Here is a 14,886-nt window from a genome sequence, read left to right as displayed (position 1 = left end):
TAGACCCCAGGACAAGACAATTGTCACTTCTAAATGGCTTTACAAGATAAAGCATGCAGCAGATGGAAGTATGGAAAAGTATAAGGCTCGTTTTGTTGCTTGTGGCTTCTCCTAGAAGGAAGGTATAGACTATGACGAGATATTTGCACCTGTTGCCAGATATACCATCATCCGCTCGATCATAGCCCTTGCGGCTTCACAAGGATGGAACCTACATCAGCTGGATGTCAAGACCGTGTTCTTGCATGGTTTGATCAAAGGAGAGGTCTACGTGGACCAACCCGAAGGATTTGAGATGTATGATCGAAAATCTCATGTATGCAGGTTGAAGAAGGCCCTCTATGGGCTGAAGCAAGCACCCCGAGCATGGTATGAGAGGATCGATAGCTACTTGATGAAGCTGGGATTCACTAGGAGTGAAGCCAATCCTAACCTTTACTTTAAGGTTGAAGATGACAAACCTCTCATACTGGTGTTGTATGTGGATGACCTCTTTCTAACAGGTGTAGACCCTCATTCACAAATGTAAGAGGGAGTTGGCTTCTGAATTTGAAATGAAGGACCTAGGACTGATGCACTATTTCCTAGGACTTGAAGTCTGGCAGAAGCCAAGGGAAATTTTCCTATCTCAAGGAAAATATGTGGTGAAGATATTGGAAAGATTCGGTATGGTAGACTGCAAGCCTGTAACTACCCCGATGAAGCTTGACTTCAAGAAGTTAAGCGGTAGTGCTGCTGGACCTGTTTTACGAAATGCTACCGAGTATCGACAATTCGTCGGAGCATTAATGTTCTTAGTGAACTCCCGTCCAGATATATACTTTGCAGTCAACACATTAAGTCAACATATGGCTGAACCTCACCACATACATTGCATTGGTGCCAAGAATCTGTTAAGAAATATTTATGGCACAATTACATATGGGTTAAGATACACTGCCGGAGATGTGAGACTACTTGGATACACCGATGCTGATTGGGCAGGCAGTGTGGTGGATCGTAAGAGCACTTCCGGGTGCTGTTTCTCCTTGGGATCTGTTTCAATATCCTGGATGAGCAGGAAGTAGAAGTCGGTGGCTTTAAGCACCGCCGAGGCAGAGTATATTGCTGCTAGCATGGCCTCCTGTGAGGCAGTCTGGTTGCGAAAGCTCTTTAGTGAGCTGTTTGGATTTACATTGGATACCACCGTGATCCTATGTGACAACCAGAGTGGGATTCATTTGTTAGAGAATCCCGTATTTCATGATCGCTCCAAGCATATCGATATCAGGTACCACTATATTTGAGATATGGTGCAGCGAGGAGCAATAAGGCTCCAACATATCGGTACAGATGAACAGGTCACCGACATCCTGACAAAGCCCCTAGGGAAGGTCAAATTCCTAACTTTCCGAGAACAACTTGGTGTCGTTCAAAGACCCTCTGATGAGGGTCCTGTATGATGTATTGAGCTCTGGGAGCTTCGTGGGGGGCGCGGGGTACTTCTTGGAGCGACATATGACCACAGGGTGACTCACCATCCCCTGGTGGTGTATGTGTATAGGGTAAAAGAATCAAGACTTTCCCTGTGACACCCCGTGGCAACTATGTAGTAGGATGATTAGTTCTCCTGTGAGGTCTGGATGATGTGTTCTCCATGACGACTATGTAACAGGATGATTAGTTCTCCTGTGAGGTCTGGATGATGTGTTCTCCATGAAGATTATGTAGCAGGATGATTAGTTCTCCTGTGAGGTCTGGATGATGTGTTCTCCATGACGATTGCGTAGCAGGATGATTAGTTCTCTTATGAGGCCTGGATAATGTGTTCTCCATGGCGATTGTGGATAAGATGATTCGCTCTCTTGTGGGACAAGATGATTCGCTCTCCTGTGGATAGGATGATTCGCTCTCCTGTGGACAAGATGATTCGCTCTCTTATGAGACAGGATGATTCGCTCTCCTGTGGACAAGATTGATTAGTTCTCCTGTCGAGGCATCCTACCCATGCAGTCTGGGACTCATGGGAAGTACCTCTCATTTGATCAATGAGCAGGGAAATGAGGATAGGGACCATAGTAGTACCGATGGACGCATTGCTATATCTACTGTACTCCCTATGCTAGGATGACCTTCATTGATCTGGGATCAATGATATTGGTCTGGGACCAGTGGTAGGAGTTGTACCCACTATGACACTGACTTCGGGTCGGTTGAGGACTGGTCTGGGACCAGTGGTACACACTCTAAGACTGACTTTGAGTCAGTGGAGGATGATACTGGTTTGGGACCAGTGGTAGGAGTTGTACCCACTATGACACTGACTTCGGGTTGGTTGAGGACTGGTCTGAGACCAGTGGTACACACTCTGAGACTGACTTTGAGTCAATATGATACATCCTCGATCATTTCTTCTTCTTCATAATTTGAAAAAAGTAGAGCAGAGCAGATCAGAACTGGGCAGAATAGAATAGAGCAGAGCAGGCAGAATAGAGCAGAGCAAAGCAGGGGTCAAGCTGTACAGGGTAGTGCATTTGATGGATGTATAGTAGCAACCGACAGACGAATTGCAGATGGAGTTCTCCCTAGTTGAGAGGGAGTGTTAAAATTGGCAACTAGGGACAAACTCCATGTGGGTCATCTTTTTCATGGCTGATAATATTTTTATTAGATTCCTCTCGTTGAGAGGTGTAGGATTGATCTAAAGATCATCATATTCCGATAAGTATTTATGGAGATATGAATTTATTTTGATTATGGAATAATAATCAAGCCGACCAGCAACTCATGTAGGCTCAGAAGCCCAACAGTCACATCTATTCAATCATCAACATTTGTATATAAATACTGGAGGTCTTTTCCTCATTTGGACACACTCTCTCATCAATCTCTCTCTCTCTCCTGCATAGAAAAGAGGCTCTTCTCGTACTGTGTAGAAAGGGACTCTTTTCTCACACGTGTGGAAGGAAGGACGCAGATTTAGGGCTGCAACTGCAGAACAATAGTTTGACCAGTGTTGACCATCTTTCTCTCTCTCAGAACTGCACTGTAGGTGGAACTGACTCTCCTTAGAAGGTCACATTTTTTGGTGAAGAAATCAAGCCGATCCGACGGTCGGTTTGCAAGATATTGTCTGCCCTAGTTGAGGGCTGATCTAGGGTTCGTTGCTGCTGATGTAAATCAGATTTATGTACTATTTCTCTCTGCTGAATTATTGAAGATAAAATAAGATTTGATCAAAGGGTTTTCCCATATTGGGGTTTGTCCCTGGCTAGCCGCCACATCTTGTGTCTCTTGCCTTGGCTTGTTTTCTGTCGATCGTTTAATGTTCTATCTGCACTTTACTTAATGTACATGTGATTGCTAATATGTGGATAATAATAAGAAAAGAAGTAAACTGCTCTAAACATAGAACATACCATAACTTAACAATATCTCAATAAGAAGTTATAAGAAGAAACTATATGGGTCTTGGAGAAGATACACCAGCAGTTTGATTTCACTGGCAGATTGATTTGTAGAGTAGCAGCGTTGAGTTGCGGAGAGAGAGAGCTAGTGAGCTCGGAGCAGTGAGAGAGGGGCAGGGATAGTAAGGTCGGAGGAAGTTTTTCCAGTTCCGGTGAGTTCACTGCAGTGAGGCAGTAAGTGCCACAGAGAGGTAGCGCAGAGCCACGTAGAGGCAACACAACACTTCAAGGGGGATTACGTATATTTCTTGGGAGAAGCAATGATTCAGTGCCAGAAGTCGGAGAGAGAGTTTGGAGGCTAGGAGGATCCATCTTCAAGACAACAATTGATGAGATAATGGGAGTGAAAGCAGTTTTGAGTTGTGAGGATGCAGTATTGCGTAGGATGATGTAGTGACTGCGTAGAGGCAACAAAGAGCAACTCAAATTGAGCCAAAGTCAGTGTTGGATCGCCTGTGGGAGTGAGATTTTTCTCACTAGATTTTTGAATGTCATTTCTCTGTATGGATTGCTAGATTTGATCATCCATAGTCTTGTACTCAGATTTACTACTACATTATATTAAAACCCTCAGCTGCTGCACTGGTTTTCCCGAGTTGGGTTTTTCCGGGGACTTAGTCCAAAAATAACTGTGTATTTGTGTGTGTGTGCATCTATTCTTCCAACATTTTTATTTCTTCCGCGGTATTTATTTTGTGAAGGCTGTAGTGTATTTGTTTCAATATTTGTCATAGCACACAACAAATAATTTGTTTAATTAAATTAACAAATAGGAAGAAATAACATCAGTTGCTGCAATAGGATTCCGAGTTTCGGAATTTTCACATTTGATGTTGCATCTATGCTACTGCTGACACTATTATACTACTGCCAACTTTTCATATGCACTGCAACTCCGCCTCATCTGTTGCTACTGCAAATGCAACTAAGAAGCATCTTAAATACTGAATCAACTCTGTGTGTTGCATCTGTCTCCTAAGTTCTAATTGCTACTAGCTACTACACTATCTACATAAGAATCTTCATTGCTGCTGACTTTGCACTGTGCCACTTTGCACTGCTGCCAACACTACACTGCGCTCCTCGGCACCTGATTTCTACTAGTCTACAACTGTCACTTTGGAATCTGATTGCAACACTGACACTGATCCATCCTGCTACTAAATACGGTGGGCCCTCGTACCTAGGTAATGATCCATGAGGAGGATATCTCAATGAACATTGCCGAAAGTCTGTAAATCTGGGACTACAACTCCATATCCCCCCACCTCTCTCCTGGAGATATAGCTGCAAACATGGAAAAATATTCTTCCAGCGTAGAGGGCAACTTATCTATCTCTGCGGACATTGCTGCTTGGTCCTACTTCTCCTGCTTGTACTTCTTTCTGAGAGGACACTACGTACTGTAGTGGCCAAGCTCGCCATACCTGAAGCATTTGACCTTAGATAGGTCCTTCTTCTTTTTCTTCTCCCTCTGTCCGTAGTTGGGACCCTTTGATGCTAGGGCCACATTCTCCTCTTCACCCTTCACGCCCTTGCTGTTGCTTCCGCTGATGGTACTCTTCAATAGAACACGCCTCAACTCCTCCTGTTGTAGATCGGACCACATCCTATCCCATCTAGGCATTGTGTCTCTGCCCAAGATACTTTGGATTAGCACCTGCCACTCCTCTGAGACATTGTTTAGTGCCAACAGTACAAGCTATGTTGGTTGAGGTGCCTCCCAAACGGCTGCAAGTTGATCTCGGACCTCCTGAATCCTGGTGAGGAAGGATTCTATGCCTTCACCCTTAATCATCTTGATGCTCCTTAGCTTCTCCTGCAGGAACATCTTCCGCTGCTTAGAGCATCCCACATTTCCTTGGTCGTTTGTTTTTTTGCCATAAGTGAGACTACATGGTCTCAGACTCCATCCAGGATCAATCTCTTTGCCTTCGCCATCTCCTTCCTGTACTCCTTGAGCTGATCAACATCCTGGGGTACTGCTATCACATTGTCCACGTAGGCTTTTAGGCCATGTTCATCCAACGGGAAGGTCATCCTTGCCTTCCAGATGACAAAGTTGGAGGCTCCCTCCAACCGATCCTGATCTCTAAGTCCAACAGTGGCCATCTCTAAATCTTGTTGAAAATCTCCCTCTTTCCCTCTGCTTGGCTACTAGATCTGCTATTCGCACTCCCTTCCGGAGTGAGGAAATCTACTCACAGCTACTTCCAATCTGCAACTGGAAAATCAGATTTGTAGAACTGAAAACCCCCGAGATAACTTTCCCTTTGTGTGTGCTTTTCTCTTCCACCTGATGTTGATTCTGCTGCTGCAAAACCCTTTTGCGCCCAAGTAAGGAATCTACTCAATGAAAATCTGATCTTCTTCACTGGAACTGCTTTCTGGTTTCGCTACTCCCTGCTGGAACTGCTCCTAGGCCCTGCAAAGTTTTCCTACCACCGGTGCTGGAAAAATCGAACCCTCTGGAAATAAGAACTTGGACTCCTCTAGAAATGTAGCAATTCAACCCCCTGGAACTGATAATTCAGCTACACCTGAAGATATTAGTTCGACCTCCTCTTGCATGTGAAATTTGGCCTCCCTGATTTAGCAATTCGACCTTCTTCTGAAGATGATAATTTGGTCTCCTTGAATAAGCAATCTGGCTTTCTTCTGAAGATGAGAATTTCCTAGACTAGCTAGGGTGGATATTCCACCACTGAAGCTAATTGCCACCAGCTAGAGTGCACAGTTTCAACACCCAAGCTAGGGATGCACAAGGGTTTGCCCTCGCTCAATAAGCTGCTTGAGCTCCAAGTAAATGCACAAATCAAATCTCACACCTTTTCCTCAAGCTTTCTCTTTCTTTTATAACTTTTTTCCTCATCCAAATACCATTGTTGGCTATCAATACCATGGGCCACTTTATTTTCTAAAGCAGCTCACCACCTTTTATATAAATATTAAATTAATATCTAATAATTAGCTAGTTGAGCTCCTTTTTACTCGACTATAACCTACAGTGATCATGATAGGTTAGTAAGTCAAACTCTCCGCTGCTATGGATTGGAAAGGGACATCATGGTCTTGCAGTCCCATTGACCATTATTTTGTCTGTTTGAGGACTTTTGTATAGATTTTCAATTTTCAGCCAGTTTGTCTTTCATGTGCTGACTATTTGAGGTTTTTAATATTTTTCCTGTCAATTATTAATGCAAGTTGCCTCTTAAGGGAAAGGCGAGAATCTTCTAGAAAATGTTTGAAATATGAACATAAAGGCAGAAACGATTAAATTTGATTCTGAATTGAATGAAGCTACTTTGGGCACATTCATCAAGGTGATTAATCTGAATCTAATATACTCCTAGAAAGCAGTCTGCTGTGAGCCAGGAAAAAGGATCTAGTCCACCCACAATGCTGTATACAACCACTACTGTACTAGAGATGTCACTAAATTAATTGCAGTTATACCTAATCCTACAGACAAAACAAAGACAGCAGGTTTTTAGAAGTTGAAGATAATCTCTAGAACCTCAAATTAAAGCCAATCACAATAATATGTTACATCAAATTTTGTTGCAAAAACCTCTGTGAAATGGAAATTTAAACATCAAGATAACAGTTATAAATACCTGCAAATTGACAGTGCTTTTATAGATGGATCTTATATAATGTATCCCAGCTATATCTTTCCTGTTCATTGTGCAGATTACAGAATTTAAAATTATATATGAAAATATTGAATAAATAAAGGCTACTTCCATATTTAAACGGTAAGAAGAAACGATATAATGGATAAATCAAGATGTTTGAACTTTGAATCACAGGAAAGTGTAATATTCCTTAACACATAAGTGGATTTTAAATAGTTGAGAATTGAAGGATTCTTTCTGTTGTGCAAAAAGGGTTGAGAATTTACGCATCAAGAAAAAATCCAGCATCGGCATGACATTTCACTGTGGCTGTGCTTGGTAGAAGCTCACGGAAATTGTCACAATGTAAATATGTTGCTAAACCACCAGCTGAGCAACCAGAGAGAAGAGCCTTCATACGAGAAAGAAAAGCCTTCATTAGTGCAACGTTTCAAATACTCACACAAGAAAACCGCAAAAGAAAATTGAAAAGTTATCAATACCTTATGATATAGTCTAGGTATTTGTCTGCAGAAAACCAACTAGTAATTCACTAGTAAACTCTGTAATTTTTACCTTGATTAAAGATGGCTAAGATGCTAACACAACGGAATGAATGAGTCCCATAAAGGGAAATATGTTCCAATAAATAAAGAAATATATAATCCACTTCAAGAGGTTGTCATTCTCCTTGCTCCATAAAGAGTTGGTGGGGCTCTTGATGGGTTGGCATATGGGTTCATGGAATATTTTGACTTACTCTTACTTGGATCCACTACTAATGTTTTATTGGTCCACACATGCCATTTCAATGATTATTGCGCACACATGTTGACGCATATCATTGGATTAAAGACCATCATCCCTTCTTGTTCCTTCTTGTCATGTAAACGGTTGACTGTTATTCACATTCTGTATGTTGAGGCCTTGTATCATGGATGCACTCGCTTGATTTGAGGATGACATCTACTTAGGGATTACTTTGCACATTTTGGCATGCTTTTTGATGAGACATCTCACCTTGGGAGATTCTAGAAGTCTTGAGAAGTTTCTTCTTGGTTTCGTGCCATATTTTCAAAAGACATCCATCTTGAAAAAGGTTGCTTGAATTCATAATTGAAGATGTTCAACATTGGAGAAGATCTAAGATGTTACAAAGCCTAGATCTTGCGTTCATTGTAAAGTTTTTGGGTGGCCTAGCTTCAAGAGTTCTCTTTTGACAGAATATGCAGATTTCTGCCATATAAACACCATTAGATGTACAATGGGTACAAGATTTTCCAAAATGTAGTGATAACAGAAATTCCAGCAACAATTGACACAGTTACAGTGCTTTTAAAATCTATTGTGGGAGAATTTTCTCCATGATTTTGACCATTCATTTGAGGAATTCCCATGAATATGGGTTAATTGAGGAGATCATTGTTGATATATGCCCATGGTGAAGAGCACCCTAGTTCTTCAGGCCACATGGCCCATGTTTTATGCATCTATTGGACGTCATCCACTCTTGGGAGCTTCTATTCATTGATTGCTGGGACATTTCACCTTGGTAAGCTACAAATCCACCTTAGAGGAGATCTAGGAGGTTTTCATTGCATATTCTGGGGAGTTGGTTGTGGATCTATGTGAAAATTCAGTAAACCCCGAATCCTACTGCAGCAACTCATTAAGTTTCTTCTATTTGTTAAATAAATTGAACAAATTATTCGCTGTGTTCTACGGTAACTATCGAAACTAATACACTACAGCCTCCACAAATAAAATGTTGCAGAAGAAAAATAATGCTGGAAGAATAGATGCACACACACAAATACATAATTTTTTTTGGACTAAGTCCCCGAAAAAACCCAACTCGGGAAAACCAGTGCATTAGCTGAGGATTTTAATTATTATGCAGTAGTAAATCTGAGTACAAATCTATGGATGCTCAAATCTAGCAATCCATACAGAGAAATGACTGAAAACAAGTCTAGTGAGAAAAATCTCACTCCCATAGGCGATCCGACATTGACCTTAGCTCAAGATGAGTTGTTCTCTGCTGCCTCTACGCAGTCCCTGTGTCACCCTACCCAGTACTGCGTCCCACAGCTCGGAACTGCTTCCCTCTCGCTATCTGATCAACTGTTGTATGGAAGATGTACCCTCTTGGCCTCCGGACTCTCACTCCGGCTTCTGGCACTGAATCACTGCTTCAACCCAGCAAAATATGAAATCCCCTCTGAAGCTTCGGCTGCCTTTGCGTGGCTCTGTGCTGCCTCTCTGTGGCACTCACTGCCTCTTTGTTGTGCACTCACTGGATCCGGAAAATCTTCCCCCGACCTTACTATCCCTGCCCCTCTCTCACTGCTTCGAGCTCACTAGCTCTCCCTCCGGCAACTGGGTGCTGCTACTCTAGAGTTCGATCTGCCAGTGAATTCAAACTGTTGGTGTCAAGTGTGTTCTCCAACCCCCATCCAATTTCTTCTTATAATCTCTTGTTGAGGCATCAACCACCGAGATTAAAACATAATCGATGGCTAATGTAACAACCCATCTCAAATCACGAACAACATAGCAATATTAGCATGCATGTGAGGCATGCATATGATAGCTACATATGCATGCATCATATACATTGCACTAGTATATATATATATATATATATATATATATATATATATACATCGACTATATATCGACTATTCATGGAGAATGTCTAAATATAAGATAAATGAATTAATTATCAAAGGTGTAAATTAAATACCTAATTCTCGTAAATAGAAGAAATATACACTCAGTAAGAAATATAGTTGAGTTTATTCATATGTTTACATATATAACCCAAAATGTGTACTAATAAAACTAAACCCATAAACCTTATGATTAAACTTGACATTTTATAAAACATAAAATAATATGTAATATTTAAAATCATCATGGTCTTATACTATTTAATAAATTAAAGTACCAACTGTCAAAATTAATGTGACATCATTCGATATGTGAGGATCTGATATAATTAAAGGCAGATATCATGACAAAGCAGTCAGCGCCTAACAAAATCTTATCCTTCCATAAAGGCGGTGAACAGATGCGTAGAGAGGGAGGAACCTCTGCTATTTAAAGGGAGGAAGGAGGATTCCAAAGGGGGGGGGGTCGATGCCTGTGGATGGGGAAGGTTGTATTTACTGTGAGTGGAAAAACTGAACAGGGTGCTGTTGAGGGAAGAAGGAGAGTGTTGTTGAAGGAAGAAGGAGAGGAAATTTATCCATACTGCTTATAATTCGGAACTATTGAGCCTTACTTGTTTTGAAGTCTCTGGGCACGGGGGAACGGTATGCATCGGTTGAGAAGCATACTGGATTGAGTATCTAGGTATACTCGGTTTGGCTGGGTGGTTTTGGTCATTCGGTAACGAGAGAAGTTCTGCAGCATCCTCATCGCAACAGCCGTAGCAGATCAGGTAAGTACTCCATCAAATCAATTAAATACAGTTTCACAGTTTCAACAATCTTTACAGTTTCACAGTTCAGTAATGGCTCTTAATTTAGTACGGCCATTACATATGGTATCAGAGCTGGTTCAACTTTCGGACCTGTTAAGTTTGTTAAAAGATTTAAATTTATCAAAATAAGGTGGTGGTAAAGCCATTTAAATCATGCATTCAATAATAAATCTGACTGAAACTGTCTGTTAGCACTCTGCAAAACGTTAGGTAACCAGAACTGTAAGCTATTAATTACAAAGTAATCCAGAAACTGTTGTTTTGCAATCATCTAAGCAATACTGTTATGCTTCTCCAAAATATTTTCCTACACAAGTTGTCATGGACTGTGATCTAAATTATTACGATCTGAGCCTTCTGGACTGAGATACGAAGCTACTATGACAAATTCCAAGTGGTGCAAAATTCATCTCCTTGACAATGCAGCAGTAGTTATGTTTCAGACAATTTAATATGATGCAAATTAGTGCCAGGACAGTCCCAAAGCTTATATCTCCTAAAATAAGGCACTGACTGCTTATGCAATTGAAGTTTTCAGAATTCTGGAATTGTTTTATGACAGTAATATATTGCAGAGAGGAATATGTAAGAGAGCAACAGAAAATGCTTATGCAGAGGTAGCGGCCACCAAATCTGAAAGCCTAATCTCAGCCAAACATCCCCAGATTATTGATCTATTAGCCAATATGTGAACGACTTTTCACGCCAAATTTGCTTATATCAGATTTCAATATGCAATCTAAATAGGACTCGGCCCTTTGAGATCAGCTACAGAATATTATTGCAACTCTGGAATTTCAATAAAAATATGCCCCTTAAATATTAAATCGTCCTCCTAAAGTGACTGATACAACTTGGTCCTCCTTCTAAGATATTTTAGGCCCTCTAATGGAGATGAAATCGGCTCATTCAATTGCACAGTGATAACCCATCTCGGCTTCTATGATGTATTCGACCTACCAAGGAGATTCAGCCTCCTAATAGCCCCAAACTCCCGAAGCACAATTCGACCTCCAGCAGCTAAAGACAGGCTCAAATTATTCTTACAGACCAGTGTACTCGGCCTCAGAAAAATACCCAAATTGGCCCTCAGGAAAATCACAAAATAAACTCCTATTCGATCATCTGGAAGATGTTATATCTCGGCCTATGTGGAAGGAATCCTTTGTTTGACGGTGGAGAGAATATCAGCTTGCATAATAGTAAACAGACAGTGACAACCTGAAGGGATAATAGACGGTTTTGGAGACAGCGTAAATAACATGTCTGCCGGAGAGCAATTATACATGAAGGTTCGCAAAAGCCAATAGCCACGGTGCTCACACATCGTTTCTAAACATCTGACGCGTCGAAACTCATTTCTTAGGGGGCGTTGGTGTCAAACGATGATATTAATTGCTTAAACCTGCGACGAATGTTAACCACCGGCGGATAAAGGAGTATGCGGTGGTGTAACGGTGGAGCGCTCTCGGGCCTTCACCGCCTGGAGCTCGAAAGGTTACAGGCGGACTGACGTTCATCAAAAGACGGGTGGCAGTAGACGCGCGCTGACCCGAGTAATATTATAAACATATCACCTTTTGTCGGTCACCGTGGCTGACAGTCTTTAGCAGCGATAAAAACGGGATGGACGTACTTAGCTCGAGGCCCGCCTCATATTCGGATAGACACGATTTCCGCCGATTATTAGTCCTCAAATTCATTGTAATTCCTTAATGAATTCATCCGCATACTGTTATTCGGTTTAATGCGGATTCGCAAATTCACAGAACTTCAAGTTACGTAATTATATAAGAAATTATTCGTCTCTAATACTTAAGTAACATGAGCGTCGAAGTCTAGATCCTCGGAGTCTGCTAATTTCCCTGCAGACTTGCTATTTGTCTTTTCGTTTCCGAAGCTCGTTTTCTGATTCAGAATGTGATTGTGCTGTATGTAAGCAGTAAGTTTAGACAACAAAGGAGGAGAGGCAGGAAACCGACGTGGAGCAGTGCAGACGTCCAGTAATTGTGTTATAACATATAATGGAGTAGTTACATCTTTTTCAGGGCGGTCTTAGGTGTAAGCAAGCGGAAGAAAGTGAAAGAAGCTCATGAACACCTTAAAGTTGGCAATGAAGAGAGAATACATGTTTACTATGCACATGGCGAGGACAATCCCAAATTTGTTCGTAGGAGTTATTGGTTACTTGATAGAGCATATGAGCACATTGTTCTTGTACATTATCGAGAAGTATCAGAGGTTAATACCAAAAGCAGTATATCACCCCAAGGAGGTAGAAATACAATGGGTACCTCACATTTATCAAATCGGATTTGTAAGCCCATTATGTTACCAATGACCCCAGCAAATTCAAGTTCAAGTTCAGGTTACTCTGAGAAACCTGCTTCATGGATATCCTCTGAGGAGCTTGATTTTGGGGATGATGCTTCTGTATATACGCATCTAATGCAAGCTTCAGGCTTCAAAACTCCTAGTAGTGATGGAGTTCCTCCACTGGATAATGTAAATAAGGCAGGAAATCTTGATCCTGGAAATGCTGGCATGAGAATTCCTGAAGATTTGACAATTCATCAAATTAATACATTGGATTGGGAGGATTTGGTTGAACCACAGGGTTGTCTTGAAGGAATTTACTATGAAAATAGAACACAACCCAATAAGAAACCTCTTCCAAGTGGGCAGTTCAAAACTGGTGACATGCTGAACACTACTGTAAATGGCATTGGTGCCAATTTGTCCATTGATTATTTGCAACATCAAGGAAAAGTATTCAATACTGGGAAATTGGAATTGATTTTAAGGAGCTTTTGTAGTTTGAATCAAAGGACGAAGGGTGTTGACATATTGAAGGTAGGTATGAGTGTAATGAAGAGGCTTTATTTTTAGGTGCTTTCCTTACTCTCTGATTGAAGGTTCATCCTTTTTTTTTGTGTTTAAAGCTCGACTTTGTATTATTGCTTGGGAAAATTACATTAAATATGACTCTGTGTTATTGGCAGCCCTGAAGGGAAACTGACCCAATACCACGGATTGAGTTTCTTCAGATTACAAGTGTTCTTTCTGATGAGTTTTTCAGACAAAATGAAAGAGTGGCTAAGATGCCTATTACTATGCCTTAGATTGTCTATCACCTGATATAGATGTATCACCTATTGTTCCAGCACTAAAGGGCTTCTTTGATAAATGCGCTAAATGCAGCTGTCAGCGAGCTGAACTTTAAAACTATTGTGGAAATTCTTATGGGGACATCATTTATTATCCTTATTTTGCTTGAGGTGAATTGCTTTTGCTAAAACTGATAAGTACCTACTCCTCATTCCTTGTACCAGACTCTCTTAAAATAAGACTCAGTTTTGAATTGTAAGAATCACTGTGATGGCTTCGATATTTACTTCTATTTTAGACAGGATTATTTCTTAGTGTGAGCTTACCATTAATTGGAAACCCAGCTCTTACAATTGAAAAGAATATATGTTGTATATATAAAGGGCATAGAAGTGTGTACTAGACCAAATTGGAGTTTTACGATCTACTGATTAGATGTATTTGGAAATGACTTCTATTCCTTAATCTTAGTGTCATGTGCTGAAAAGTATACACAATATTTCCTAAATTATGCACTGTATAAGGTCAATACATGCAGTTTTGTGCTTCTGTACTTCAATTCGAAATCCCTGTTTTTAAATAAACTAATCCCAAGTATACCTAAGGTGAAACTGAATAGTCCATTGAGCAAATTTTGACTATCTTGAGGTGGCATGAAGAAATCAGTATATATATATATATATATAGAGAGAGAGAGAGTCTGCAGTTCCATGCGAAAGGTCTTGACTGCCTCCCTAGGGATTTAAGATGTAGAATGGGCCATATCTATATGTTTCATATCTGAAAACTGAGAATAATGGAAGGAGAATGAAGAAATATAACAGATTTCTTCAATATTCACCTGAATATATCAGAAAGCAAGAACAAATTTGATTGGGAAACTATATCGACGAATACAAATGTAGAAAATTGTAGATTAAAAGAGAAAGGGACTCAAATACCAAGGATGCTGTGAATTGGGATGCAGTCAGATATGCTGATCTTGAAGATACTGCAGATGCCATCAAGGACCGAGGGATGAACAACGTTCTTGCAGGAAGAATAAAACGGTTTCTTGAGATGCCTCACACAGACATTGGCAGCATTGATCTAGAGTGGTTGAAGGATATTCCACCTGATGATGCAAACTGGCCTTTCCTGCTGATGATAATATGGACGAGATTAACTCCTTGAAGAGTTGAACGAAAAGGAGTTGACTTATTCTCTAGAGATAAGTACTTTCTTGAAT

At 40.7% G+C, this 14,886-nt stretch overlaps 1 protein-coding gene across 2 annotated transcripts in view; it reads right to left on the bottom strand.

Annotated features, from left to right (window-relative positions):
• The window catches only part of LOC149150238 (pectin acetylesterase 12-like), a 472,224-nt gene that overhangs the window by 175,059 nt on the left and 282,279 nt on the right, over positions 1-14,886 (bottom strand). The window contains exons 6-7 of one of the 2 annotated variants that reach the window (XM_089445271.1): positions 7,351-7,475; positions 7,064-7,124 (exon numbers count right to left, since the gene is read on the bottom strand). The exons of the other annotated variant lie outside the window; for it this stretch is intronic. Of the exons in view, the coding sequence (XP_089301397.1) occupies positions 7,064-7,124; positions 7,351-7,475 (186 nt within the window). The remainder of the gene's footprint in view (positions 1-7,063; positions 7,125-7,350; positions 7,476-14,886) is intronic. 2 annotated transcript variants of the gene reach the window in all.

The sequence above is a fragment of the Pinus tabuliformis genome, chromosome 9 (genome assembly GCF_031772625.1).
Source record: "Pinus tabuliformis cultivar Carrire ecotype Pingquan chromosome 9, CPIR1, whole genome shotgun sequence".
In the NCBI taxonomy this organism is placed as follows: Eukaryota; Viridiplantae; Streptophyta; class Pinopsida; order Pinales; family Pinaceae; genus Pinus; species Pinus tabuliformis.
Note: the sequence above shows the minus strand (reverse complement) of the source record. Positions and strands in the feature narration are given on the sequence as shown.